Source organism: Hemitrygon akajei, chromosome 3 (assembly GCF_048418815.1).
Source record: "Hemitrygon akajei chromosome 3, sHemAka1.3, whole genome shotgun sequence".
Classification (NCBI taxonomy): domain Eukaryota; kingdom Metazoa; phylum Chordata; class Chondrichthyes; order Myliobatiformes; family Dasyatidae; genus Hemitrygon; species Hemitrygon akajei.
Genome location: NC_133126.1, coordinates 175,163,615 through 175,191,487, shown reverse-complemented (window position 1 = coordinate 175,191,487; position 27,873 = coordinate 175,163,615). Strand labels below are relative to the sequence as shown.

Here is a 27,873-nt window from a genome sequence, read left to right as displayed (position 1 = left end):
GTTGGACACAAATGCGGTTTTTTTCTGTTGGGGTGTGTCTAAATTTTTAAACTGATCTGCAGAGGTGATAATGTGGACTGTCCAGATAATTAATATCCTCTTGCAATGACAAATAGTATTAATCGTTAAAATTCATCTATTCAACGCAAAGCAGGTGAATGGATGGAAAATCAGAAGATATAAGTACACTGATTCGCTATTCTTGTTGCATCTTGAAGATAATCGGAATGAGTGGTTTCTTGAAAGAGAAAAAGATGTCAACCACTAAAAGCGCAATCTGCACCCGAAACGATGGAGCTTTAAGAGGCAGAGCCCAGAACTGGAATACCTTTGGTTGTACTTAGGCTAAACCGTCGCAGATAAAAATAGTCCAGCACAATTAGAACCAATTGTTTAAGTTAAATTACACATTCAACAGCTGAAATCGAAGTGTAATGCCTTAACTTTATGAAATATATTTTCGTAATCATGGTGTGAGGGTTAGCAGTTTTCTTTCTAGGAGACAGACGAATTAAAGTGACCTGTAGCGTTTACGTCTGATTATTTCGGTCTCTAGAAGCCAATCACTATAAATAAATTGATTAGTCAATTTGACGAATGTGAAAGTTTTAAAACCCATTTTTGTAAAGAAATTTGATTATAGTTTTTAAACCTTCACATCGCAGGATTGTGCATCACGTTTTCCATTTGAAGGGATGTGATGCAGCACCTGGCTATCACAATTAGGGTTGTTGTTAATCCCAGGGACAAATTTTAGATTACGCGGGCAGTTTGCAGAAACCATTGAATAAATACATAATACGACGGATACCGAACAACATCATTTGCAACAGCAAATCTCATTTACATCTAATTTAAATAATTAGACTACATTAGGTCTCGTTTCAAGGAAAAACTTCAACGCATCCAATCTTCCCTTAATGTTGAACATCCCTTTTTTTAACATCTGGTCGTCGCTCTCTGAATAACTTTGAAAAGGAAAATGTTGTTTCCTCTTTAATATTTTCTAGGAACTAGACACACAAAGTAACGTCGTGGACTCAAAGTGGCAGTTTTCCTTTGTTAAGCGTTATATGTTGATTGAGTCCAGTTGGTAAGGGGTATCAATGGAGGAAACGGGCGTGAAAAGCTGATGTCGCACACATCATTTTGGAAACTTACACTGAAGACGGGCTATCTCTCCCCGTGTGTTTCCCATTCCGCCACGGTTAAACAGCAGTTTTCATTTTAAATCTCTCAAGACCTTTTATTGTAATTTGGCTTAAAACTGGCTTTTTATTACAAATAATAATTATTTTTTCAGCTCAGAGATAAAACAGCAATGTGATCCAGTACGTTAAAGTTTCTTTACTGATAGTTATATAATATCTCAATGCTTTAACTTGTTATAACCTCCCCCGTCGCAAAATGTGCACTGGAACGTTGGATTTGTCGAAGCCAGTCTTTCATCCAATCCAAAGGCGCCGAATGAGAAGTTCCCGGACTTCATCCGTGAATTTAAATCGATATCCGAACCAACTAAAATGTCTAAACAAGTAAAATGCTGAATTAGGGAGTGAAACCCGCAACGAGTGTTTGAGGAAGATCAGTAATATATAATATCTCTCTATATAAAAGGATTCCCCACCTAGAGCAATAAACATATCACTGATACCAACCTCTCGACGGCCTCCTTCAAGTCCAGAACCCTTTTGAAGTCAGAACAAGCGATTAGCGAAACTTGTCCCTCTGTGCGTTTGACACTTCGGGGGAAGTAAAACCGAAATCACGGCAGGGATTCGGGGCCAACAAAGAGAAAAAAAGAAATCTAAGGGAAAGAAAGCTTTTAAAATTTAAAAAAAATCTAGATTTAAATAATGAGTGAAATGCTTGAATAAAGGTCCCGGAAAAGACTTGCTCGGTTTTCCATTTGGTTTCCCATTGAACACAACGATCGTTCCCAGTTCCTAGGCTCGGTGTTTCCTGCTTAATCGGAGTAGGTGTCGTTTTAATGAAGCGAACGGAGAAAGTTGATGAAGTATAACGGTGGAGAGCTCTGGTAATCGTGAGAGTGATTAATGGCAATCAAATCACACCGACACAACAAGCGAGGCCAACAAATATCTTGGAAAAGAATCGCGGGGGGGAAAACAAGCAAACACTGAAGAAGCTGCCGTAGTAACTGAAGAAATAATGTCACAATATTGACAGCACGTAAACACAGATCCAGACAAATGGAGCACTTTCTGCATTAAATTGATTTAATATAACCTGGTTCTTAAACAACCACAAATCGAAACGTTGAGAATGCAAACGAGAGAATGTGTAACCTTGTTAAGAATTTCCCCCTTTGTATCCACATTCTTATCCAATTGGATAAACATGCCGTTCAGTGGAAGTGAAGTGAATTTAGAGAGATGTAGGCAGTTAACTTGGCGATGTTGTTTATCTCAAAGGTAATTATTCAATGCTACAATCTAATTAACAATCTTTTCCTCTGTGAATATTTTGATTAATATTTTGAGAGAGAGGGAGGTTCATAGTTCTATTCAAATTTATTTCTATCACAATAAGCTCGCATTATTCACCGTGGAACGTGCGAGGGGGCAATTAAAAGTAGGTCCAGCGCCTGGAATTCCCTCCAGCAACCCTTGCGAATTGGTGTTCGCTTCCTCGTAGCTGGAGCTCCGGGATTCGAGTGAGATTCAAAGTGTTTGATAAATTAAATCAACTAGATAGAAAGAAAGCGTAACTCTCCCGGCAGTATGCTTTGGATTCAGGGAAACTCTCCGGACAGTAAGTTGATCATCCAAAGCAGCAGAATCCCAGCAACGGTTGTACGCCTGGCACCAACAGATTCCATTAATTAAACGTCGGTACACATGTAAATAATTAAGTCAAAGTCGAAGTAAATTTATTGTCAAAGTACATATATGTCACTACACGCAGCCTTGAGATTCATTTTCTTGCGGGCATGCACAGTAAATTAAAGAGAAACAATAGATTCAATGAAAGGCCGCGCCCAACAGGACAAACAACGAAGGTGCGAAATTTTTTTTTAAAAAGTGCAAATACAAAAGAAAATGATAATAATAAATAGGCAATACATATCGAGAACATGAGATAAAAGTCCTTGAGAGTGAGCCCAGGGGTTGCAGGAACGGTTCAGCAATGGGGCGAGTGACGTTGGGTGAAGTTATCCCCTCTGGTTCAAGACCCTGATGGCTGAGGGTCAATAACTGTTCCTGAACCTCCTGGTGTGGGTCTTAAGGGTCCTGTGCCTTCTTCCTGATGGCAGCAGCGAGAAGAAATCGTGGCCTTGGTGGTAGATGCTGCTTTCCTGTGACAGCGCTCCGTGTAGATGTGCTCAATGATGGGGAGGGCTTCGCCCGTGATGGACTGGGCCGTATCCATTATTTTATGTCGGATTTTCCATACCAGGCCGCGATACAACCAGTCAATACGCTCTCCGCCACACATCCATAGAAGTTTGGTAATGTTTTAGATGTCATGTGGAATATTCGCAAACTTCTAAGGAAGCAGAGGCACTGCCGTGCTTTCTTCATAATAGCACTTACTTGCTGGGACCAGGACAGATCCGCTGAAATGATAACATCGAGGAATTTAAAGTCGCTGATCCCCTCCACCTTCGACTCCACGATGAGCACTGGCTCATGGATCTCCGGTCCGTGTCCAGCTGGGTTAGAATTTTTAAAACGGTCATTATATAATATAGAGTCCACATTATTTACACATATGCTGATGTAATGACGCATATGTCCTTAAATGTAATGTCAGCATTTCGGCGTCTACAGCCTCACAAAATCCACATGCATATTATTTATTATTAACAATTTCTTTTAAGAAGGAAAACGGTTCAAATATCGGCCTTATTCTAACCCTGACAAAATAAATATTATTTTACCTTTTTCATTAATGAAAAATATTAATTATATTTCAACTTTAATTTATTGATGGATGCTTTCACGTTATGTAAGTATTATTATCATTGACCTGTCGGGATTTTTCATCTATCTCATGAACCGACTTCATTGGATGTAATGACTATGGTCAGACAATACCATCAACTTCAGATTGGAGGCGGTAGTCTGAATGCCCAGTGGCCAGCAGTCCTGAATCAACATTTACGTTCATCCATTATCACTGTTACCCTCTTGTAAAACCTTGCATTGTAAGGAACTGCAGATTTGTTTATATAATTTCAGGAAGATTTTTTTCATAGGCGCGTTTCTAAGGCACCGTGTAATGAAATGCACGGTCTGGTCGGTTGGCACTGGACGGCTCCCGGCAGGTTGTTGCTTGCCTTCCCCGACTCTGATTAACAAATTGCCTCCTTGCATAGGGAATGAGAAAAAAAAAATGTCCGCTTGAGACGAAGCTGTATGAGGAAAGGGCATTCTAATTCCCCTTTCTGTTAGAATGGGAACGTGGCGAATCAATGGTCTTCTACAAATAGCCGATTGGAGAAGCGTGAAACGAATATGGAAACCCCTTTCGCTGAAAGTGGCGATGAGAGGACAAGATCGGCCTCACGAGATTCCACGTTGTGTCCCATTACATGTCTGAGTCACTGGACCCACTCATCCTGGTCCATGCCTCAGGTGAGTGCTGGTGTCGGAGCTTATCAAATCCGGCGCAAATATCAAAGTCGAAATGCCGGGGCTGGAATTCAGAATGGAATGCTTCAAACTACAAGTGAAAGGTCAATGTCGGAGCTTCCATGTCGTAAGCACATCTAAGCGTTATTCAAAGATACACGACAGATACATACAAAGTTAGACTCAAATACTCAAAGATTGTAGGCAGGTATATACGTGACCACTGAAATGCGGACATGTGGCGTGGCGCTATATAAATCACATGCTATAATTCCAGAAAGCCATGCTCAGGATAGACAACAGGTCACTAAACAGTTCTAAACCCAACATGAATTGTAATTTACATAATTATTTTTATTTAATGAGTGAATAAATGAATCTGATCAAATACTATGTCTTTAGCAAGATTCTCGTTGCTGTAGTGGCAGTCCCAGTCCCTCTACTACACTGCCGGCCGGTTGGTTATGGTTCAGAATGTGTAGTTTGTGGACGACGTCTGTTTTTTTTAAGTTGAAAGGAAATGAACGCAGGTTCTCTGCCGTGGTCGTTTAAAATCACTTCACCTCTCCAGCGTTTCACTTTCACTGCGCTGTGTGGATCTGGGCGACTGGTTATTGGAAGGATATTGTTACCTTTGAGAGAACATAGAGGTTTATTATTCTACTGGCACTCATTTAGTCAGATTCTGGGGAGCCGGCACCCATCAGTTACCTCCTGGGACTTACTGTGGGTGATGCACGGGAACCGGAATAGAACAGGTGGAGTTAATTGGGTTGAGCAAAGGGAGACCAACTCAGAACCCCGTTTCCCAGAAATCAGACGGTCCCCTGATATAGGATCTGACAACTATTCGGATTAAAATTATTTTTTCAGGACCCGTTCCCCTAGGATGTGAGGAGAGGATTTATTGTAGGCTTTGGTGTATTGTGGATGGGAAGAGAAGAGTCGTGAAGATTATGGAGGAAAATAATTTTCTGAGATGTTTTAAGCAAAGTCTGCACCGATGTAAAGAATGGGAATACCAGAGGTGTGTTAGAATTACATCAGGGAATACAGTTTCAACGAATATAGGTCAAGATGCTTAATAAAGATTTAGAGAATAGCATTCATCAAACAGGACTGGAACGAGATTAGGAGTAAAGACGGAAGGTGCCAGATCTTTGAAATGGGCCATATTCTCAGACCATTCGCCTACCATACTTTCGAATCCCACCATGACAGCTTGGAAACTGAAACTGAAGTTTAGTCACAGAGCCATGGAGTTGTACAGCATGGAAACCGGCATTTCGGCCCGTCGCTTCCATGCCGACCGCTTTACCAACGGCGGCATTCATCCATTTACCCGCACCAGATCCGCATTTTAGTAGCCAAGTAAACTCACAATTCAAGAAATTCCGTATTATTTGTGGTAACCATTGTTTGATTGGTATACAGGTGTATATAGTACTGCCACCAGTTCAAGGAAGGAAATCTGTCACTTTTATGTGTCTCCGGCAATGTCTGTGCTTGAACGGCGATTCAGTTAAAGAGGGGCGATGGAGCAGGTGAGGGCGTTTGAAAAAAAGAATTCCAACGAACCAAATTGAAGACAGCGGCAAGGAAAATCTCACAGAATGATGGGCTCAAATGAGCAAAATTAGGAATGGCGAAGGAAGCTGAGAAATTGGGCATTTTTACCCAAGGCATAATAGATTCAAGGAATGTTATTAAGGAAGACCAGTGATGCGGAGAATGAAAAGAGGATAAGGAAATAATTGACCAATGGGGAGAAGGTGATATTCACCGTTGTTACTTCCACCCCTCTCCTCCCACATAATAATAGCCCCTTCTTCAACTTTACATCTCCTCTCATGCCATTAATTCCTCTTAGTCAGATAATTAACTTACCATTTGTTGTAGACTCCATCAACTGCTTCAGCGCAGTTCCCCCTGGGACAGCCCCTCTTGACCATTCAGTATATCTTTTAGAATTTTCTAAAAAAAAACATCTTTAAGCCATGCCTTCTGTTGCTCGTCCTAATCGCCCCTTTCAGCTTTTAGTATACCATACAATGAAACACAGAAGGAGGCGATTTGGCCCATCTGGCCCATGCCAGCACCTAGGTGAACAATCCTTGTGTCCTATTGCCGCTCTCACCGTTTCGCCGCACCTTCGTAACGCACCTCTCGCACACATACCCATCAATTCCCCACAGACCTATGGCTCAATATCGATTTATTTATTTCAGCCCCGTCAAGTCTCTCGGGACATTGCCTACCTTAAAACTACTATATTTATGATTGTCACTCTCCAACAAAAAAAAAATGGTATTCAGGACTACTGGCCTTTTCCTGTTCCAAATTTCTCTGGTATTCTTGCATATTTTCAGGAAATGTCTGCCAAGGGGTTGTTTAAAAAGGAAAGCTCTTATTAAAAAAAAATCCTAGTAAATTTTTAAACGGGAGAGCACACGTGTCAATATAACATTTTGTACAAAAGAAATTACTTAAAACTTAGTTATATTATTTGCATAACGGGATCAAAAGGCCAAAGAAGTCATTTTAAAGTATGCATTTCATTATATTTTGAATATGTACTGCATATCTCTACAAACATCTATTATTACCAGTCTGTGCGCAAGGTTTAAATGCTAATTACTTATGTTTTGGAATTTACAGGTTTGTCTGTTTTGGTGGGTGTTTGGTATATTTTATGTGTTGCTTGAGTCTAGGAGCATTTTGCAGTTTACTTCCATAAGAGTGAATACCTGTGTACTTATGCTGCCCATGTCTATGCACGAGGGAGAACGGCTATTTAGTGAATTGTATTCATTGTTATATATTTTGTTTCTGGTGCGTTTGTACGTGTCTAAGTATTCTACTACATCCTCATTCTGTCCCTTAATGTGAAGCTATTTCAGATGTTGAAGTGCAATTAACAGCTTAAGAGACATGAGGTGATATGAGAGACACATACTGATGTAAAGAACATCTCAAATAGGCCCCAAGGATATTGGCATGCGTTGCAAATTTAGTCTTGTGCGTTTGAATCCTAGAAAATAAATCTTTTTTTTTTGTGTGGCTGCTATTTAAAGGTATCCAGTATTGAGTCAATAGCTGGGTACAATCACTGAGGTGGTATGTCCTGCAGTGTATTATATTAACTGCCCCCGAGCCAGTGCAACTGTTCCAGATGAGTGTAATAAAGTGCCCTTGTCACTGTGAAAACGTCTGTGTTTGTATGTTTCTGTTTGTGCCTGTATTTCTCCCCCGTTCAGTAGTTTTTCTTCACTGTTTCCTAAATCCGCAGGGAGTCGAAAAAGGACTTGGGCAGTAAGGCAGCATTGGCAACAGGAAATTGGTAGTCTGTTTCAGCAAATTCATTCCTGTTCAATAGAAAGAAGTGGAAAAGAAAATCAAATCAAGTGTAAGCTTGACTGCTTGTTCGCTGCCGTACAAGTAATACTGATTCCCACTGTCGTGCTCATCCTGCCCTTGAATCCTGAAGAGTGCAGTTTCACTAATTTACTCCACCTAGTCATTCGCAATATACGAGCTTCGAGAATAGGTGTCAACGGCCTGCTTACTGCACAGATCGCCACGCTATGCATCACACTTCCTTGCCCAGTTTTGACTCAAACATTAAGAGATATCACTAAGTAACAACCAGGCTTCGGAACTCTCCATCCCCAAGTTAGAGACCACGAGTTAAAATGTGGTTCCGAGTTTGAGATCAGGGCACAATGTTATACAGGATGTCTTCATCCAGTAGGCCATTGCCACAGAAAGCGAGCGGATGTCTCCTTTGGGATTGTATTATTTTCCCAGTCTGTGTATGAGCTTCCCTCTGCATGTTTGTGGGCGTGTTTCTCTCCAGCCGAATATGTCCACGCATCGATCTGAGCGCGTGTGTGTTTGTGTAAATTACTTCATATAAATGCGCGTGTGCCTTTCTGACGAAGTGCAAATGTAATAATGTAACACCGGCAATTATCCTTCGGGACGAAACCTTCATTTGTGATTAATCATTGTCCATTTAAATCTTCCAGACCACTCTCCCTTTAAAAGTTACCACCGGACCGAGATATTTTCATTAATATGACTGCATGGTATAAATTATTATTAAGTCATTTCCTGGTTTCTCTGACTTTTCCGCTAAGTGCATGATGTTACAGCTAATTGTCCAGTAACCCCTTGCCTACTTGCCTTTATCGTCAAGTAACGCTGGTGTTGTTATGCGTATTTTTGGGTTCAATTGGATAGAACCGATTTCTGGATAACAGCATTGAAAAGGGGACTCCAGACCCAGGAATTTAACTGAAAAGCGCCCGAAAGCTATGATATTTTCCCCAACGTCAGCAGTTAAAGCGACAACAATAATGCGGCGATGAGCAGATTGGCTATGTGCGAAACAAACTATATATTGGCTAAAACCCGAAAACTAATGTCCGATCATTTTACTACCGATTGCGATTGCCATCTGCTGGTTGGTTTCTGACATTGACGCGCCATGAAACCCAGTCCAGCTCCCAGTCTCAGCCTTATCAATATGAAGCTAATTTGCCCAGGACGTGCTCCTGATACTCGACGCTTTTGTTTACTCAGAAACATTTCCTGCTTTTCAGAGAACTGCACTCTTTAAAAAAAAACAGCTCTATATCAGAAAAGCAGAACAACTCCACAGAATAGTAATCAGTTTCCCAGCTCACTGCTGCTTCTATTTAACACACAATGCATCATAAAACAAATCCCTCATCCTGACAGGAAGAAAATAGAACAGCTCATAGGCCCAGCTTGCCCAATTTATTGCTAAATTAAAAAGCTCCAACAATGGACATCTTGAGGAACGACAGGAAACTGGCGGTCAGCAACCGGGGTTTAGTGAAGGTTCTCAGAGCTGCGAGACTATGGGAATCTCCAGCCAGGTTTTGGTGCTATTTACAAAGGAGTCCCGGAGTTTATCCGGCAGTACCTGGCGTCGCAGTTCAAGCCGCACGTCAGTAATATTCACACACAACAAAACAACATGAAAATATAATAAAGAACAGTTTTCCGTATGCACAGCAGACGCACGCTTCGCCCTGTCAGAGGCAGCGACTTCGTTAGATTAATAAAAGTAAATATAAGTAATTCGGCGGTGTTCTTTGGGTTACTTTGGCACGGTTTATATTGTCCTGGTATGAGGATTCTCTCGGCAGAAAACTTACTAAGCTTGAGGTAATTAATACCAGCACACAAGGTGCAGCAGCAGAAGTAGATGCTGGAAGCCTCTCCTACATTCACATTATGAATGAACGTAAAATAAATCAGTAATTGTGTCTTCCTTTTTTAAAAAAAAAAGCGTGATGGAAGATTTTGAGAGTGTTTTGGAAAGTGCCCAGAACTCTACTTATTGCATCACCGACAGAGTACCTCTCATTAAATGTTTAACATCAATCCGAAAAAGGTTTGGAAACTTGTTATAGCCACTGCGGAAAGAAACCCTTTAAACAATAGCAATTAAAAAGAATCTTTTATTTTACTAAATGACATGAAGGCAATTTTATAAATGCCTCCCGGGAGTCTGCATCAGAAAGATGATCTGAGGACTTGAGGTAGCAGAGTGATAGAGGGACTTTGGTTCGGAGAGAACAGGGAAGGGAAAAGCCTCGGCGTCTGAGTTCCTTGTTAAATGTTGAGCAACTCAATTAGTAGATAGTTGGACTCTCTCCCCCAGGGCTATCATATTGAAGAAATTGGAATATCTTCAGTGCGGATAAACGGGGCGAAAGCGGACAGGAATGCCATAGCCACTGACTGATCATGGGAAATCCTTTTCCTATTTGCGATCTCTCATCTATTCTTCCTGCTTATCCTGAAATTAGTTTATTTTCTGAGGAGAAACCTGTAATCGAGCTTGCATCTGTGAAACACTGAGTGTGTGGCTCTGTATGTAAATCTCTCGAGTGCATGAATCGGTCTGTACCTGAATGTTTGTATTTTGTGAGTGCTCGTTGAAGTTATTTTAACAATCCTCGTTCAAGGGTATGTACATATAATATTTAATATGTATGGATAAATAATATTCAGTGCAACTGTTATCAGTTTTTAAAAACAGATCACGCCATGTTCAATTACTATACACGTATTTATCGTTTTTTTAACAATTAGAATATTTTCAACCTAAAATTATCCGTCTCAAAATCGCCTGGCACTCCAATAGCGAAAAGTTTACAAAAGTATTTTGCGTCTATGCGCTGGTGATGTGTTCCCGGGAAGGGGGGGGGGGGGGGAAGGAAAATGGCCCCCAGCCTGTCCTGACCTATTCACTTTGGCAGCTTTCGTTAGGGAGTTTTCCAAGACAGCGTCAAAGTTACATCAGTGGGAACGGATCCCATTTATTACTGAATAAAAACGCGTCGAAATGTACAGAGGGGATAATGGCAGCACTGGCGATTAATATTCTGTGCAATTCACCTTCAGGCAACTGTATTGTTATCTCCCGGAGAAAGACCTCTTCACATGATGAGATCTTTAAGTAAAAGTGGGAATCGAGATGGCCCTGTGTGGGCATAGATCCGATTTCAGCAAGTGATTTATGTAAACACGAGTCTTGTGGAGCTGGTTTCGGGAGCGGGAGAAAACAATCATAAAACAAATTATAATACATCTCCGCGAAATTATTGTCGACGCCACCGCACGAATGGCTTATAACATGTCTATCTGACTGTCGCTATTAAATATAAACGTTTTTAAAGAGATTTTCGTGTCTACTTTCGTTTTAAAGCAAACTTTAATCCCAAGTGTAACAGTTCTTCAATGTAAATAGGCTAGTAAATTGTTCAAATTGGGCCTGTATTTTTTTCTGATTAGTTATTGATCTTCATTGTGTTAACTCAATAATGCTTCACCGGTAGAGTGTAGCGACAGCAGCGTCGAGTTCGCCAGTCCGAGCTAATGTTGCTTACTGATGGGCGCGTTATTAAATCGGAGCTTTCACTACATGCTTACTTCCAGCCGAAGGTATTGCAATAGAGAGAAAGAGAGAGAGAGAGAGAGAGAGGGGGGGGGGTGCGAGCGAGCGAGTGATTGTGAAAGAGAGAGAGGAGAGAGAGAGAGCGAGAGAGCGAGAGAGCGAGAGAGAGAGAGAGAGAGAGAGAGAGAGAGAGAGAGAGAGAGAGAGAGAGAGAGAGAGAGAGAGAGAGAGGACGCTGTCTCTTTAAATCCAGCCCATGTTAGCCGGTCACCGGGTTACTGTCTTTTTAATGAGCTCTCCAGGAGATCTCTCTCCAATAACGACCTTTCGCTGACCTCGGCGATCGAGGACGCATCTGACACTTCATCAGAGCGAGAAGAAAGGAAGAGACAGACAGAGAGACAGGGAAGGGAAAGGGAAAGGGCGCTTAGGTCCAGGGAAAGCCGCGTGTTTGCGTGCATCGGTTCCTTTACTCACCCGGGAGCAGGTCCTAGAGGCTGAGTGGCGGTTCTGTACTCGCCGCCCTGCCCCCCCCCCCATCATTTCAACCACCCCTCCTTACCCCACCCGAGCGGGTCAGTAAGGGGATCGACCACCCCCACAGGAGTTGCTACCCTCCCCCTGCGATTCTTCACAACTTGATGGCCTTGACCGAGCTGGGCAAATAAACTAACCCGGAGTGTTAGAGAGAGAGAGAAAGAGAGAGAGAGAGACTGGGCTCAGCCCCCGTAACTAGGAGTGAGGGCCTGCTGAGGGTGGGGGGAGAGAGATCAGCCGGGAGTAAAGCCCCCGGCCGGCCGCACCAACTGGATTTGGATTTGTTTTTAACGGCAGTTGAAGCAGGGTGGTGGCTGTTTGCAGCGGGTGACCGTCCTGTCCCGTCCCGTCCCGTCCTGAAGGTAAGCGAGTTCCCCCCACGCCCTGGCTGGCTGTGGGCTACAGCCTCTGCCCTCGCTCCCTGCTGGCTCCCTTCAACCTCTTTCTCTCCCCCCCCCCCCCCCCTCTCTCTCCCTCTCTGTGCCCCTTGCAGGTAAATGGCTGGGTTACCCGTCTCGTTCACTGTTAACCAGCCGATGAACTCGGAGAAAGTTACTCTTCCTTTAAGTTTACTGCTCAAACTTTAAATACCGTCGCCTATCCAGTGTTATAACACCACGCTCTCTCACTTAACACACACCTCCCGGTATCAGCGTGGCCCAGGCCGTGGAGAAGGTTCCGGCAGTACGGGGCACTCGCGATCGGCGATCAAACACCGTAAACTCCCTGAAGCCTGGGACCCCTATAATAGCAACCTCCCCTTCAAACAAAACGTTCATCGCATCAATGCAGAAATAAAGTGCATCAATGCATAATTCCCTCGAGTTCTTGCATCTTTACCGGAACATTTGGCTGCCCTTCTCCACTCGTCCTGAAAGCGGGGGCACCGGATCTGTGAAGGGATTTCGCTCTTCATGAGACCAGAGGCAGCCGGAATAGGCATATACTTTATTTTTAAATCGCTTTCTAATCGAGGTCCTGCCAGTAATTGGTCTTAAAACGGCACCTGCAGAACGTGCCGCACTTTGAGTGAGTGTGCTCCCCAGAAAGGGTGATAGAGGAAGTTTTGAATGGCCCAGTCGCAGTGCGTTTGGGTACCCGGTTTCGACTTCTTTCTCTGTGCTAATTATATCTCATTCTTGACAAGAGAGTACAAGCACGATCGCCAGCAGGACAAAACCTTTGTATTTTCATTTCTACTTCCCGTGTGCCCCTAACTGGCGAGAAGCGAGTCGGTACCGATGTGCCGATTCTCGCTTCAGGTGTTTACCGAAAATGACCAGCAGATGCAGATTAAACAAAATACTGTTTGTTTTCCTTCAGTGCGCGATAATCAGAAATTTACAATGTTTTTTTTAGAAACACAGAGGGTGTATAATTTTTATATATGGTTTGAAATATACATGCTTAAAATTGATATATTTTAAATATTTGGAAAAGGCGCGACTCAAAACTCGCGCGGTCGGCGATAGCTTTCCCTGCCATCTGTATGTGTCGGGAAAGCAAGGTGAGCTGACGCTGCTCCTCCGCACGCCGAGTGTTACAGGCCGCGATTATTTTATCCACAAACTGACTGAAGGGCTGCAGTTTCTGGCGTTCCACAGCTGCCCTCCCTGGATATGATTTCATTAACGGTGAAGTAATTGGGCGCAATTGAGAAAAGAGGAGGCCGTTTACCCCGCTAAGATGAATCTAACAGCACCTTACAGTACAGTAGTGCGTCCCTGAAAGTTATTGCAAGTTAATGACCTGGAGCAGCTCCCGTAGAGGCTGTCTGATTTGCTAGTTATAGTACTTGAAGGTTAAGTAAACAGAGACTAGCCTCTTAACCTTCAGTCGTTACTAGATAAAGCCAGTTCCTCCAACGAAATGCAAATAGATTTTATGAAAATAATATTTCTGGGGAAGGAGATATTTTAAGTAAACTAATTATCTCAACTAATTGTGTCGCTTAATCATTGATGGGCGCAGGATACTTTCGTTTTCAGTTGTCTCTTCTAGGTTTTAATAATTGCTCCTCCTTCTAATTTGTAGTTCGAAACTGTACTTTGTTGTAGTAATCTTCCAAATTTCAATGAATATATGATAGTTGGGGTCATTGTATGTCAACCCATTAAACTTACTGGACAATTACTTTGGCATTTGTCATTCCGTTCTTCCCAGTTTTTATTAAAATGTGTGGGTGTTTTCATGATAAAGAATAATTTTCACAATTCAAACACTCAGCGTTCATTGTCTGCACTTACCCACCTCTTGATATTTACAGTATCTCAAGCCTGATTCACAGTTAGATAATGAAAGTTTTGAAGGTTACATATTATAAAGTGGTTTTGTTCAATAGCTGTTTCCGTTGAAGGTGTAAAGAGTAGCTGTGAATGGTTCATAATAAATATTGCTCACTGGGTGGGTGGATGTGCAACTGTGTATATTTACACATGTAGGCATAAGTTTTGTACTTTTTTTTATACTAAGAGCTACAGTAAATCTGTAGGTGTATTCTCGTGCTCAGTGACTAATGTGTGCACAAAGATCGAATGTGTAAATGACAAGCAAGTGTCATTACTGTTATATCAGGTTCAGTTCTTCCCATATGCAATTATTGTCAAATACAAGGAAAAACTCATCGTTCTTTTAATGCTTTATTATTGGTTAGTGTTTCTGCTTTAACCCCATAAACAATATAGTTGTTCATTGTTATTTAATCTAATTAACGTAATCATGCTGATGGAAGCTGTTGGCACAACAGCAACCTCTTATGTAAATCTATGGATAGACATAGCAATAAGTTGTTATTGCAAACCCTCCATTATCACTGTGTTTTCAATGAACTTAGCATATTTTTCAGTGGACGTTCAGGCAATCAAACATCTGTTCATGTGAAATTAGTGCTGAAGTTAATCCTTTGCTGAAAGTGTTTTTTTAATCACAACAATGACATAGTAGTTATAAATGGTTGCTGCATAGAGATGAAACCTCTGCATCATAGACATTGACTTCTTGGGGGGAAATTAAGGGGAGTGAGGTCGTAACCTTAGAGAATAAAAGTCAGGGTTATATTCCACCATAAGGGCAAGAGGTGAATTATGATTCCTTTTCCACTCCCCTCTAATCAGGAAATGTGTAGAAAATGCTGCCCTAACTCTAAAACAGTATTCAGTTAAAGGGATTAATGATATGTTCCCTGTTAAGTATGCCTACTGTAACAACATGTATGCATTTATGTGCACTTGTATGAGAGAGCCACTTTTTGAAGTAACGATGTGTGAGGTACATAGTTTATTTCTAGATTCCATTGTGACTCAATCTATACTGATCTTATCTCACATTTTTCTTCCAGGTTTTGGATGAGTTAGGCAATGTGAAGTTCTGCATCGATGCCAGTCAGCCTGATATAGGGAGCTGGCTCAAATACATCAGGTTTGGACGAAGCTATGATCACAACCTAGTCGCATGCCAGATAAATGATCAGGTATGTTGAAAATACTTGTTTGGCTTTATCACCTGGGGTTTCAAAGGCTATTGCAAAGCTTTAAGGAGAGCATAGGATTAGAAACTGATAGCAAAGCTACTGTAGATCCTAATGTCCTGTTTGCTCTTGTGTTAAGTGCCATAAGGCAGATGTGAAGCACAGATTACACGGGTTTCTTCTCACAGTCTGGCAGTTATTTTTCTTGTTGTTGTCCAGTGTTGTCATCTCCTGTCTGTTTGTTATTTTATGATTTTTATGAAAACACACAAATCATTTTGACTGCCTCCCTTACACAGAAACTGCTCAGACCCAATCACATGCAAAATACTAGTGGAAGGAAACAATCGATATTAGCAAATAACTCAGTTACCAAAACTAAACAACAGAACCTCACTTTTTAATTGGAGCTAAAATGACCTAGCTTTAAAAATATTCTTATATACTGTCCAATTATTTAAGCTACATGAGTATGGTTACATTGGTGATGCAAATCGAATATAGTACCAGTAGAAAATGGGATTAATATAAAGATTACATTGTAAGGAATTTATATTGATTTTAATTGCCTTTCTCTTCTGCAAATAAAGGAGAATAGATCACTTCCTGCTACTTAGTAATGGTACTGTTCCCATATTTTATGTTTAGATATGTTAATTAGTTACTTGATATCAGAAGGTGACATAGTGAAGTTCACACCCAGTGGCACCAGGACTGAAGTTTCTTCTCGATGTGTAATGTCACTGCAAGGAATTTGTACACAGATCTTTGAAGGACAATATATTTTTTTGAATCTGTGCAAGTGACAGATTAGGATTCAATGACTGTTAGCAACAGTAGGAGTGACGGGAGAGTGAGACTCAGTGCACGATACAAGTAGTGAATAGAGGCCAATCCATCACAAGAAAAGCCTCTCCACCATTAAGAACATCTACGTGGAGTGCCCTCGCAGCAAAGCAGCATCACTACCCAGGCCATGCCTCCTTCCCACTGCTGCCATCAGAAAGGAGGTACAGGAGGTTTGGGTCCCACACCACCAGGTTCAGGAATAGTTATTCCCCATCAGGCTCCTAAACCAGTGTGGATAACGTCACTCACCTTAGCACTGAACTGATTTCACAGCCAACAGACTCACTTTCAAGGAGTTTGTACCTCATGTTTTCAATATTATTTATTTACTTGTTTATTTTTTTACATTTGCACAGTTTGTGTTCTTTTGCACTTTGGTTGCTTGTTAGTTAGTATTGGCTTTTCATTGATTCTGTTGCGTTTCTTCGCTCTACTGTGAATGCCCACAAGAAGGTGAATCCAGAATAGCATTTGGTGTCATATACGTAATTTGATAATAAATTTACTTTGAACTTTGAAGGCAGATGTCCTGAAATCTTGAATGAATTGGATTTCAGGAAGGATGAATGGGTGGAAAGTGTTGCTGTACTTGAGTCAAGGGGTTTCAAGTTCATGAGTGAGAATTTAAGTGTCAAGTGTCTTAAGTTACGGGTAGACTTGGATGTGGAATTGAGCGGCACTTATGAGAGTGGATATGGGTGCAAAAGCTTGTGATGTAATTGTAACTGAAATAGTGACCGTTTGTTTCAGCTTGAGGTAGTGATAGGGATGCAGTTGGTGAAGATAAGACTTAACTGTAGGAAATGCTAGAATTGAAGGAAATCAATCTGAGGGCATAGACTAGTGAAATGGCTGAGAGGCCAATGTTAAATAGAGTTTGAGCTGCTCTCATGTTCAAACAGATCTCTTTTCTTGTAATGGTGACTCCAAAGGGATTCACATAGGTTGGACAGAGGAGTGGAACTCCAAAACCTAGGAATATCACAGAGGTGGGAAATAAAGTTACCAGTACATTGACTCTGCATGTAACTGATCAGTAAAAGAAGCAAGTGAGACAGGTCCCTCTCATGTGAAATGAGGCACCTTAGTCATCATCTGAGATTTTTCCCCACCTTCTTAAAAATCTGATCATTGGTGTTTTGGGAAGACAGATTTGGATGTACGAAGGAAAACAGGTCTGATATGACAGGAAACTAAAGCATTGCAGACCAGAATCCTGAAGCAAAAGAAGAACACTCTTAAAATACTTGTCTATTCAGGCAGCATCCGTGCAGAGAGAAACAGAATTGACATTTCAGTTTTGCTAGGGGAGATGGGTGGAGATTGGAATTTGGAAGAAAAATGTGATAATGGTTGTCATAACAACGCTGTTCATTGTGTACAAAGCTTGATTATAAATACAGTAATCACAGTTCATCAGATTTCACTACGTGTTAAAGTTGGTTTGGTTGTGTTATTCAGCCAACAGAAACAGTTAACAAAATAATCGCAACATCTCTTAAAGTGACATCCTCCAGTCAGGATTACCATAAAGATACCTTTGAAAAGAGATGGTAGCTAAGAAAAAGGACCACTTCCTGAGTCCAAAATATACTGCTGTAGATGCTGGAAATCTAAGGTAAAATCAGACACTCCTACTTCTGATGTGGCCTGACTTGCTGCACCATTCAGAATTATTACTTAAGGAGAGGACCTGGCAGCAAAACTGGGCTGGCAGTTAAGTGGGCACAGATTTGAGTGTAATCGATTGATCCTGTAATTAAGATAAGGTTGGAAAGGTCCATATGTCATAGAAGTTAGGCAAACTAGATGCTCTAGCAGGTTGTAAAGAAGATCAGGAATGGTACAAATGAAAGAAAATAACAAAATAATGAATAATACAAAATGCCACAGGCAAAATAAACAATGCATTTTGTAGGTTTTGCATATAAGTGACTGCATTTCAGCTTCAAATATTTAAGACCATGTCCAGGAAGCCATAGATCTATTAGAATCTTTTATATTACACACTAGGTGGGAGTGACATTGAAAACTGGGATCAGAAATCTTTTTTTCCCTCCTTAAAATGTATATTAATTCATCATGAGATCTGCTTATTCTTGTTCTGATTAGTTTTCGTTCAAAAATGTTGATTCTATTTTATTGCAGTAATGTAATTACTGATGGCTTTGTTGGTAAATCAGGCTAAGTACAAAGTGATGGTTGTCCTGATAGATGAATGAATGAAAGTGACCTGAAATTGATCACTGCAAAAAGGAGCAGGATCTGAGGGTAGGCATTAATAATGCTGCAAGGCCTAGCGTGGATTTACTAATTATGTTTTTTTGTGGATAATAAACTTCTTTTATCCATGGGACTTCTTTAAACATTTGTTTTGTTAAGTAGTAGAATATGGTTACCACATTCAATGTATGTGAATTAGGTAAGGAGTGAGATTGCATCATATGATTATTGCAGAGGCAAGCCATTACATTAAAGGAGTGGACAAAGGAATTTCATTCTAAAGTCCTCATGCATTTGTATGTTAATATAGCACAGTATGGCTTCACCCTTTAAAGAGGGAGTCTCGACATCAGGTCTCTTTTAAAAGATGAAATTTTGCAATGATTCCGATTAATCCTCACAATGAGTCTTTATCTTCAGAAGTTTATTAATAAACAGAAGCTTTGAAATTACCATGTATAAATAGTAGCATAAGAATAGTTAATTTGTTGGTATTGTATTTCACTGTTTCATATTCTAATGAAAATGTTAATCTATTAATTCTAAGTGGGTTATCTAAATAGCAGTCAAGGGAATTTCATATGAATCCCTTAAGCATTCTTATGCTAATATTTGCACAATGTATTTCAAGGCCAGAGATCTCACACACATACAAGCACAAAACACACGCTCAGGCCCAGGGCTTCCCAGGGTTTCCATTAGGTTGAATGTGCTCTCTAAGCAATAAAATAAGCCACTGCATTGCAAAAGATTGCACGATTTTAAGCACATTTTTTTTTAGTTCAAATCCAGTTTCTGCAATAATCTACCCTAATTTCAAAGTAAAAACCATGGTGGAACGTGGCTGTGCCCATAAAAGTGGGCAAATTATTGAACCAGGTTATTCATCACAGCAAGTAAATGCTACTTGTGCCTATTTGTGGCTCTTCCAGAACAGTCTTAAAATGAAGCTTCTTTTGTGAGGGCAAGGACACTAAAAAGCATGTTTTGAAAGCTTTTGAATGCACATAATTTACGTATAATTTACCAAGAAATGGGCCACTATAACCAGCAAGTGTGTAGGTTTTATGATCTTTTCAGTTATTTGAAGCCAAGTTACTTGCAGACAGTGAAAGGGACAATCTCATTTAAAAACATTTCCTTGTTTTTGTTGAACCTATTTTCAGGAGAATTAATCAAAATCATAAATATGTGAAGAATGTACTTTAAGCAAAATCATCTAAGAGTATATTATTGGTGAATTATCCTGGTTCTTCATTGATATAATATTTAGTGATATGTAAATAACTTTCTGGAACTTTGAAGGAAAATAAATCCAAACTTAGCTTGATCATGAATGCAGATATTTCTGGGATCATCAAAGTTCAAAACAAATTTATCAAAATATACCTTATACTACTCTGAGATTCGTGTTCTTAGGGCATTCACAATAAATATAAGAAACACAATAGAATCAATGAAAAATTGCACACAGCAAGACAGACAATCACCCAATGTGCAAGACAACAAACAGTGCAAATACAGAAAAAGACCCAAATAATAATAATAATGAATAAATAAGTAATACATAATGAGAACATGGGATGAAGAGTCCTTGAAGGTGAGTTCATAGGTTGTAGGAATAGTTCAGTGATGAAGTTATCCCCACTGGTTCAAGAGCCTGACAGTTGAGGGGTAATATCCATTCCTGAGCCTGGTGGTGGGGATCCTGAGACTCCTGTACCTTCTTCCTAATGGCAGCAGCAAGAAGAAAGCTTGGTCTGGGTGGTGAGCGTCATTGATGATGGATTCTGCTTTCCTGCAGCAATGCTCCTTGTAGATAAAAACACCAGTTGCAGAAACTCCATAACCTGAAGAATATGGAAAAAGTAACCAATCACTATGAATCATTGTGAATCTAGCTCACTTCATCACCGAGTTTGTTCATAATTGGTTATGAAAGAAGTTAGTTCGCTTACATTCTTTATTCACTTTTTGAGGTCAACATCTTTGATACAAAGAGTCAAAGATTGTAATAGTGTGTTAATTAATCCTATGAGGGGCATTACATAAATGCACTATAATTGTCCACATGTATATCTAACAATTTTGTCTTTTTTATATTTTTGTAAGGAATTTTAGATAGAAATTGAAGAGTTATGAATTTTTAGAGCAACCATAAAGTGATAGTTTTTACCTCTTTCCCAAATTAGAATGTCCCCTTTTTCTGCTTCTCAATATTTATAGTTGACTGTCATTCAGTCAGACAACTATTTTCATTTAATAAAAAGGGATCTAGTGCTTTCCCGACATATACAATGAATAAACTCTTCTCGGACTTCCAGCTAGGTTAAGATATCGATTATAACTGGCATTTCAATGATAAGCTCTGCCATCCTCTTCGGAGATGATGCCTGGGTATGTCTACTCTGGTGGTATTCATACCCCTGTAGTCCGGCTCTCCTGTATTTATCAAAGACGAAGGTGTCGCTCTAAATGAGAACGGGAATTTGATTGTAAACAAGGTGGGAGAATGGAAACCTGATTGGATGAGGACTAACCAGTCAGGATGGACAGACTACTGGGGTATAAATGCCACCAGACTAGACATATCCTGATGAAGATGGCAGAGTTTGTCATCTAAACGTCAGTTAGAATCGATACCTGTACCCAGCTGGAAGCCTGAGAAGAGTTTATTCATAACTATTTTCATACTTTATAAACAGATAGCACACACTTGTGGACTATTGTTTTAATTGACACAAACACAACATTGAATTGAATCAGACTATCCTCTAGACAGCAATGCAATGCTTATTTACACCTCTGACGTCCTGTTAATGAAATACTCCGGTGAATTACTGGCATGATAAAATGACTCTAGTGATGACAATCAGTCACTTTTCACTGCTTCATCATTGGAAAAGCACAAATTAGCCAAACCCCCTAATTTAATTTTACATTAATTCAGACTACTAGTCAAAGACAACATACATTTCTTATTCTTCAAATGTTGTTTGTCCAATCTTTTTGGATGGTAAAATGAAATAGAATCGCTGTGTTGGCTGGAGTAATGATTGTGGGTCATACTTTGTTTGACTCAACTGTTCCCACCTATAACTACTTTTGAAGTTAGACCTGACTGATCATGTCCCAGATGAGTCAAAGACCTACGCACTGGCTACTTAGTAAGGAAAAAAATCAACAAATGCTAAGTTTCACAATTAGGAATGTGCCTTCAGATGCCCTGCTACTTTCTGGACTAATCACTAACATATAACTCTGTTTTCCCTTTCAATCCCAAGGTTGGATTTCAACAATGAGTCAGTTTTCAAATTTGCTCTTTGAATGTGTGAACAATTGCTCACTTATGCTTCCACTATTTCCCTGCCTTGTCCCAGTGAAATTGTGATCTCCTTTCTATGTCATCCTGACTGCCAGCACCATCGAGACAATCCAGAATCCTTGAACTGATTCCCCTTGCACACAACTAAGCAGATTAATTGTGCATCTGTTTATTCGACTGTATTTTTATTGTACTTAGCCAATCAATCAACCTCTTTTAGACCTTGGGGTCCACATTTTAAAACCCTTGTCTCAATTTCACTTACAGTGTGGCGGTGGGGTGGGGAATTCTAAATTCTTCAGTGAGGCTTGTTTTTGGTCCACTGTTCTCGACATTCAAAGGTTACCCTTGAAACACCTTCACTCAAATGTGCTTTCACAACACCTTCACATTTCTGCATATTATTTAAGATATTGACTTCAATCACCCTTCCAATCTTGTTCTCCTCCAAATTCCTTTACCTCTTTCCTGTATCGAAGTCTCTTCTGATTTTAAACAAAGTCTGTTATGCCTTATCATGAAGAATATTGTGTGAGGACCATCTTCCTGACTGCATGTCGGTGTTGAGAGGGAGCACCTGGGCTTGTTTTGCTGTTGTTGTTTTGTTGCTGTTGTCCTGTGAACATGCTGGGCATGCTCTGTTGGTGTTGCAATGTGTGGTGACACTTGTGGGCTGCCCTTAGCACACACCCAGATTGTGTTGGTTGTTAATGCAAACAGCACAGATCACTGTATGTTTTGATGTGCATGTGATAACTTTGACAAACTGCTATTGATGTGATGTGGATGGTGCTGTACTTTGACTGGTTGCATCACAGCTTGGTATGAAAACACCAATGCCCCTGAAAGGAAAATCCTACAAAACGTAGTGGATACGGTCCAGTCATTACGGGTAATGCCCTCCCCACCTTTGAGCAGATTGACATGGAGCGTTGTCGTGCACTCTTCTTGCTGCTCCCATCAGGAAGAAGGTACAAGAGCCTCAGGACTCACACATCAGATTCAGGAACATTTATTACTCCTCAACTATCAGGCTGTTGAGCCAGAGTGGATAACTTCACTCAACTTCACTTGCCCTATCGTTGAACTGTTCTCACAACCTATGGACTCACTTTCAAGGACTGCTCGTATCATGTTCTTGATATTTATTGCTCATTTATTTATTTATTTTTCTTTTGTATTTACACAGTTTGTTGTCTTTTGCACACAGTTTGTCTGCACTGTTGGGTGCCGTCTTTCATTGATTCTCTTTTGGTTATTGGATTTATTGAGTATGCCCACAAGACATGAATCTCAGGGTTGTACATGGTGACATATATGTACCTCGATAATAAATTTACTTTGAACTTTGAAATAAATCTGAATCCGAAAATTGTTGATTTTATCACCAAGACATGGTCAGAAAGTAGGCAAGGTAAGCCTCATTCTTCTGGAAGTATGCTCAGTGAATCAAAATAAAATCATTGTCTTGTCAAATTGTTATACCTAGATCTTGGCAAATTATTAGATACTGGTCTAAAGTGTTTAGTATCCTTTTTTTTCACACCCAAGTATTGTTTTGGGACACCAGGTGTAATATACCCTTCAAATTTTAGGCTGTGCAACTTTTCCTAACTCTTCAAGTTGTGATTGGCTGTCACTTAGCATCCAAACAGTTAGTTAAATTAATCAGTATGAAGGTAATTCATTAGCTCAGCTGGGATAGTCTGCCCACAATGTTTATAATAGTGGGTGGCACTTCACAACGCCAACACAGGACAACTTTACTTTACAATGCAGCTTGGCATGGTGGAGGGTGGAATAGGAAATCTTTGGCTGTTCTGTCACAATGCTACATGACTCATATGACACAAATCAAAGATTGTAACATTGAACTAGATAATATCTCTGGACATATGGCCATCAATTGTCATAAGGTGCACCATGTTATTAATGTCTTTGGTTGGACAGGCTATTAACATAATAGATCTTACTACAATTTTTAGACATGGTTATCAGGATGCTAAAATGGTAGTTCTAGTAAAACTATTTGTTTGCATGTATCTTAGGTTAAATTTCTGTAAGAATGTTCACACCAGAAATTATCTCCTCAAGGTTCCAAATAGATTTCACGGGACTTATATTTTGCTTAGTTTATTTAAATAAAAATGTCAAACTTTTATGGGGCTTGTTTCAGTGCTTCAGTGACAAAACCATAATGTATCTCAGAGCATATTTTAATGCTTGTGTTGTGAAGCAAACTCGGTAGGCGTGCCATTTTGGCGCTGGAATGCGTGGTGACACTGTAGGCCACCTCCAGCACATTCTTAGGTTGTGTTGGTTGATTTATAGCAGCCAATCAGTAACTCTATTTGCATTGATAATTAGAGCCATCACCTTAATCCTATTCAATTTATTTTTGTTCACCTGCAGCAGGGGAATCTGAAGTTCTAATTAAAATAAAATGGGGCGCCACAGTATCGCAGCAGTTAGCTAAATCACTTTACAGCAGTAGTAATCACTGATCAGGGTTCAATTCTCACTGCTGTGCTTAAGGAGTCTGTCCGTTCTCCCCAGGACCTCATGGGTTTCCTTCGAGTGCTCCAGTTTCCTCCCACATTCCAAAGGCATATGGGTCAGTTAACTGTGGGAAAACTGTGTTGGCACTGGAAATGTGGCAACGATTGTACACTGCCCCCAGCACAATCCTCGCTGATTTGATTTGATGCTAAACCACGCATTTCACTGTATGTTTCGATGTACCTGTGACAAAGAAAGCTAAAGCTAATCTTAGTTTTTCAAGCACTCATCCACCTCTCTTTTTAACTTCCATTATGAATTTTCCTTCTGCCGCTGTTGCCAGCAATTCAACGTAATCCATTTTCAGTGTGACTAACATAAAAAAAAGTGAAGTTTAATGTTTTAGAACATGGACATAGAACATAGAATAGTACAGCACTTTACAGGCCCTTCGGCCCACAATGTTGTGGCGACCCTCAAACCCTGCCTCCCATATAACCCCCCACCTTAAATTCCTCCATATACCTGTCTAAGTAGTCTCTTAAACTTCACTTCCCTTTAAGAAATGTTTTTCTTTGGCACTTGAAAGCATTTTGTTTTCAATTTGAGGTCAAGGTGAGCATTCAGTAACGTTAAAGAGCACCCACCCAGATAGCCACGGTGAAAAGGGAAAATGCGACCACCGTGGTGAGAGTGGGGTAGAGAATAAAGTGTGGTGGTAAGAAATGGAGGCAGGGAAGAGATAAACAAGGCAGTTTGAGGTAATGTGGATACTGCACTGTATCTGAGCCCCAGTCACTGTTTTTGTTGGTGCTACAGAATACACCTACTGTCAATGTGGGTGAGCCAGCAAAAATACAAACCACCGTCCCACCGTTCGTTTATTTTGTGTGATATATTCTAAAATTTACTGTGAGTGAACCACAATGGTCAGAGGTCACGAACGTTTGATGCAGTTTCTGTACATAGGGCAATTCTGTGTATGAAATATGGTGGAGAAGTGGCACCCTTGGTCATGAGTCACGACTGGAAGTTAGTGATCTAGTCCAGTAGACAGGAATTGCACCAGAAATCGTAACAACCATTTAAAGTTACATGTAGCATTATTTTACTGCATGATCTACAGTATATGCAATAAAAGCAGATAAGTGTTTTTTTACACACCTCATCCAGTTTCTCATGTCCTAACAGCCCAAAGGATATTTACAAAAGCTTAGCATGTTCCTTCAGTTTTTCAGTGATATTAAATTTGTAACATTTGGTTGGTTGATTTATTATACCAACACATTCTATCTTATTAGATTTTACTATTAGATCACCTAATTTTGGTTGGAATTGAAACAGACCTCCATTTCTCTCAGTATCCTTATTCCTTTAATTATCTTTTGTATTTCTTATTTGCACTTGCCAATGTGTAAAATATTATAAAATAGCAAAAATATCTTCCCACTGGCATGACAAGCTATGCACTTAAGGAAATACCTCACTACTGAAAGAGGAGATTCGTTAACTTGCATGTTTACTGTTAGCTGACTGATGTGTCTTCTGTGACTTAGGTTGCAATAGAGAATCTGGTTTGGGATGCATTATATCAGTCTGCATTGCGGGACAATATTAACATTCACAGCAATACTTAATCAAATCAGAATAATTTTCATCACTTTTGCATTCCAGAACAAAACAAGAGAACTTAATAAATAACATCCTCATTATGAATGATTAATAATGCACACATTGAACACTGGAGCCAGGGAAATGAATGTAATCTAGTCCTGTTAATTATCTTGATCACCAGTTGCCAAACCATTTTAATTCCATGTTAAAGTATTCCATGTACAATATTGATTATTGGGACATCTACAGTAATTAAAAATAAATATTGGAAACATCAGCACTATAAGATTCTTACAGCACCTTTGAAGGTTATGCATGCTAAACACAAATAAAGTTTTGACTATTATTTTACATTTAAATGTGTCTTTAAGTTGTACTATAGTTTATGGACGTGAGTTAGCTAGTCTGTTTTACACACTGAATTCCTCTGTCAGCAGCTTCAGAGTTGGTGTGTTGATAATAGATAGAGCCAAGTATTCAGAGAATTACATTGGACAGGACATAGAAACAATCACTCAACCCAATTTGATATGTCTGTTTTAGCAACACACACAAAATGCTGGAGAAACTCAGCCGGCCAGGCAGAATCTATGGAAAAGAGTAAACAGTTGACGTTTCGGGACAAGTCCCTTCACCAGTCCTGATGCTGCCTGACCTTCTGAGTTCCTCCAGCATATTGTCTGTGTAGCTTTGGATTTCCAGCAACTGCAGATTTTCTCATGTTTGTGATGTCTGCTTTAGGGCTCATCTTGACGGTAGAGAGTTTCAGGGTTTATACCTAACAATATTGATGGGCTTGAGATGCATTTCCAAATCAGGATTGTGTGTTAGTTGAAGGGAACGTAAAAACTGGTGGAAAAAGACAAAGATTCTATAAACAAGCTGGTCTTAGTGAACAATCTGAACTCACAACCTGATTATATTTGCTTTTTAAAAACTATAAATGGCATAATCAGTTGTGAAGTCCAACCCACACTAATTGATAACTAATTAATTTAAAAGCAGATTTCAGCTGGGATGCCCAGTACTTAAAATTGTGCAATGCCAAATTCTGATTGGTCTCAGTATAGCAGTGGTGTTATGAATGAACTCACTCAGGACACTTAATCAATCCATGAGAGAGTGCTGAAAGGAGGGTATCTGTTGTAATTTTAAGAATATTTTCATTATTTCATAAAGTTAGAAAGGTATATTTGAAGAGTGAACAGTTTATAGCACAGAAGTAAATTAGCTAATATCAGAATCAGATTTGTTATCACTACATTGGCTGACATGAAATGTGTTGTTTAGCAGCAGCAGCAGTACATTGCAAATTCATAAAATATGATAAACCACAAAATAAATAAATTGCACAATCAAAAGGAATAGCAAAGTATTTCATGGACCATTCAGAATTCTGATGGTGGAGTGGAAGAAGTTGTTTCTGAATTATTCAGTGTGGGTCTTCAGGCTCTGGTATCTCTTCCCTGATGCTGGAAAGGAGGAAGGGGCATACCTTCTTGGATGCATCATTTAAGACACCATACGGTGTCGTAATTTCATGTCTATGTCTGAATGGAGCCCTTGGACACATTTCCTTTTTATTTAATCGAGGTTCTCTTTGTTGTCATTACTTATTTCAAATATTTATCGAAACAAAATTCAAGTAATTGAGAGCAAATCGATAGTACTAATGTCAGGCATTCCAGTGTGGAAAATTGCCAGTTTAACTCCATTGTAACCACTGTGTGACAGTATTAAGGAATCATCCTGAATGCTGTGCTTCACTTCTGTGATCTTTATTTATTTCAGGGTGCAGTGCTGAGAGGAAGTGTCCCTCACAGTGAAC

The 27,873-nt window shown here is 40.0% G+C and overlaps 1 protein-coding gene and 1 long non-coding RNA gene across 12 annotated transcripts in view; one reads left to right on the top strand and one right to left on the bottom strand.

Moving 5' to 3' along the window:
- Window positions 1-27,873, top strand: part of mecom (MDS1 and EVI1 complex locus) — a 462,369-nt gene that overhangs the window by 344,313 nt on the left and 90,183 nt on the right. For 8 of the 9 annotated variants that reach the window (XM_073041410.1, XM_073041408.1, XM_073041407.1 and 5 more), the window contains exon 2: window positions 15,407-15,538. In XM_073041410.1, the coding sequence (XP_072897511.1) occupies window positions 15,407-15,538 (132 nt within the window). Of the gene's footprint in view, window positions 1-11,832; window positions 12,432-15,406; window positions 15,539-27,873 lie in introns of those variants that run through there. The other variant, XM_073041405.1, reaches the window with a different exon arrangement.
- LOC140725653 (uncharacterized) lies at window positions 375-13,269 on the bottom strand. 3 transcript variants are annotated; one of them, XR_012098402.1, is made up of 4 exons: window positions 12,910-13,269; window positions 6,486-6,572; window positions 1,659-5,230; window positions 375-1,527 (listed from the first exon to the last, which is right to left on the bottom strand). It is a non-coding gene; the product is annotated as an uncharacterized lncRNA (long non-coding RNA). The 3 variants fall into 3 exon arrangements; XR_012098403.1 differs by lacking the exon at window positions 12,910-13,269 and adding an exon at window positions 12,010-12,085; XR_012098401.1 differs by lacking the exon at window positions 12,910-13,269 and adding an exon at window positions 11,034-11,265.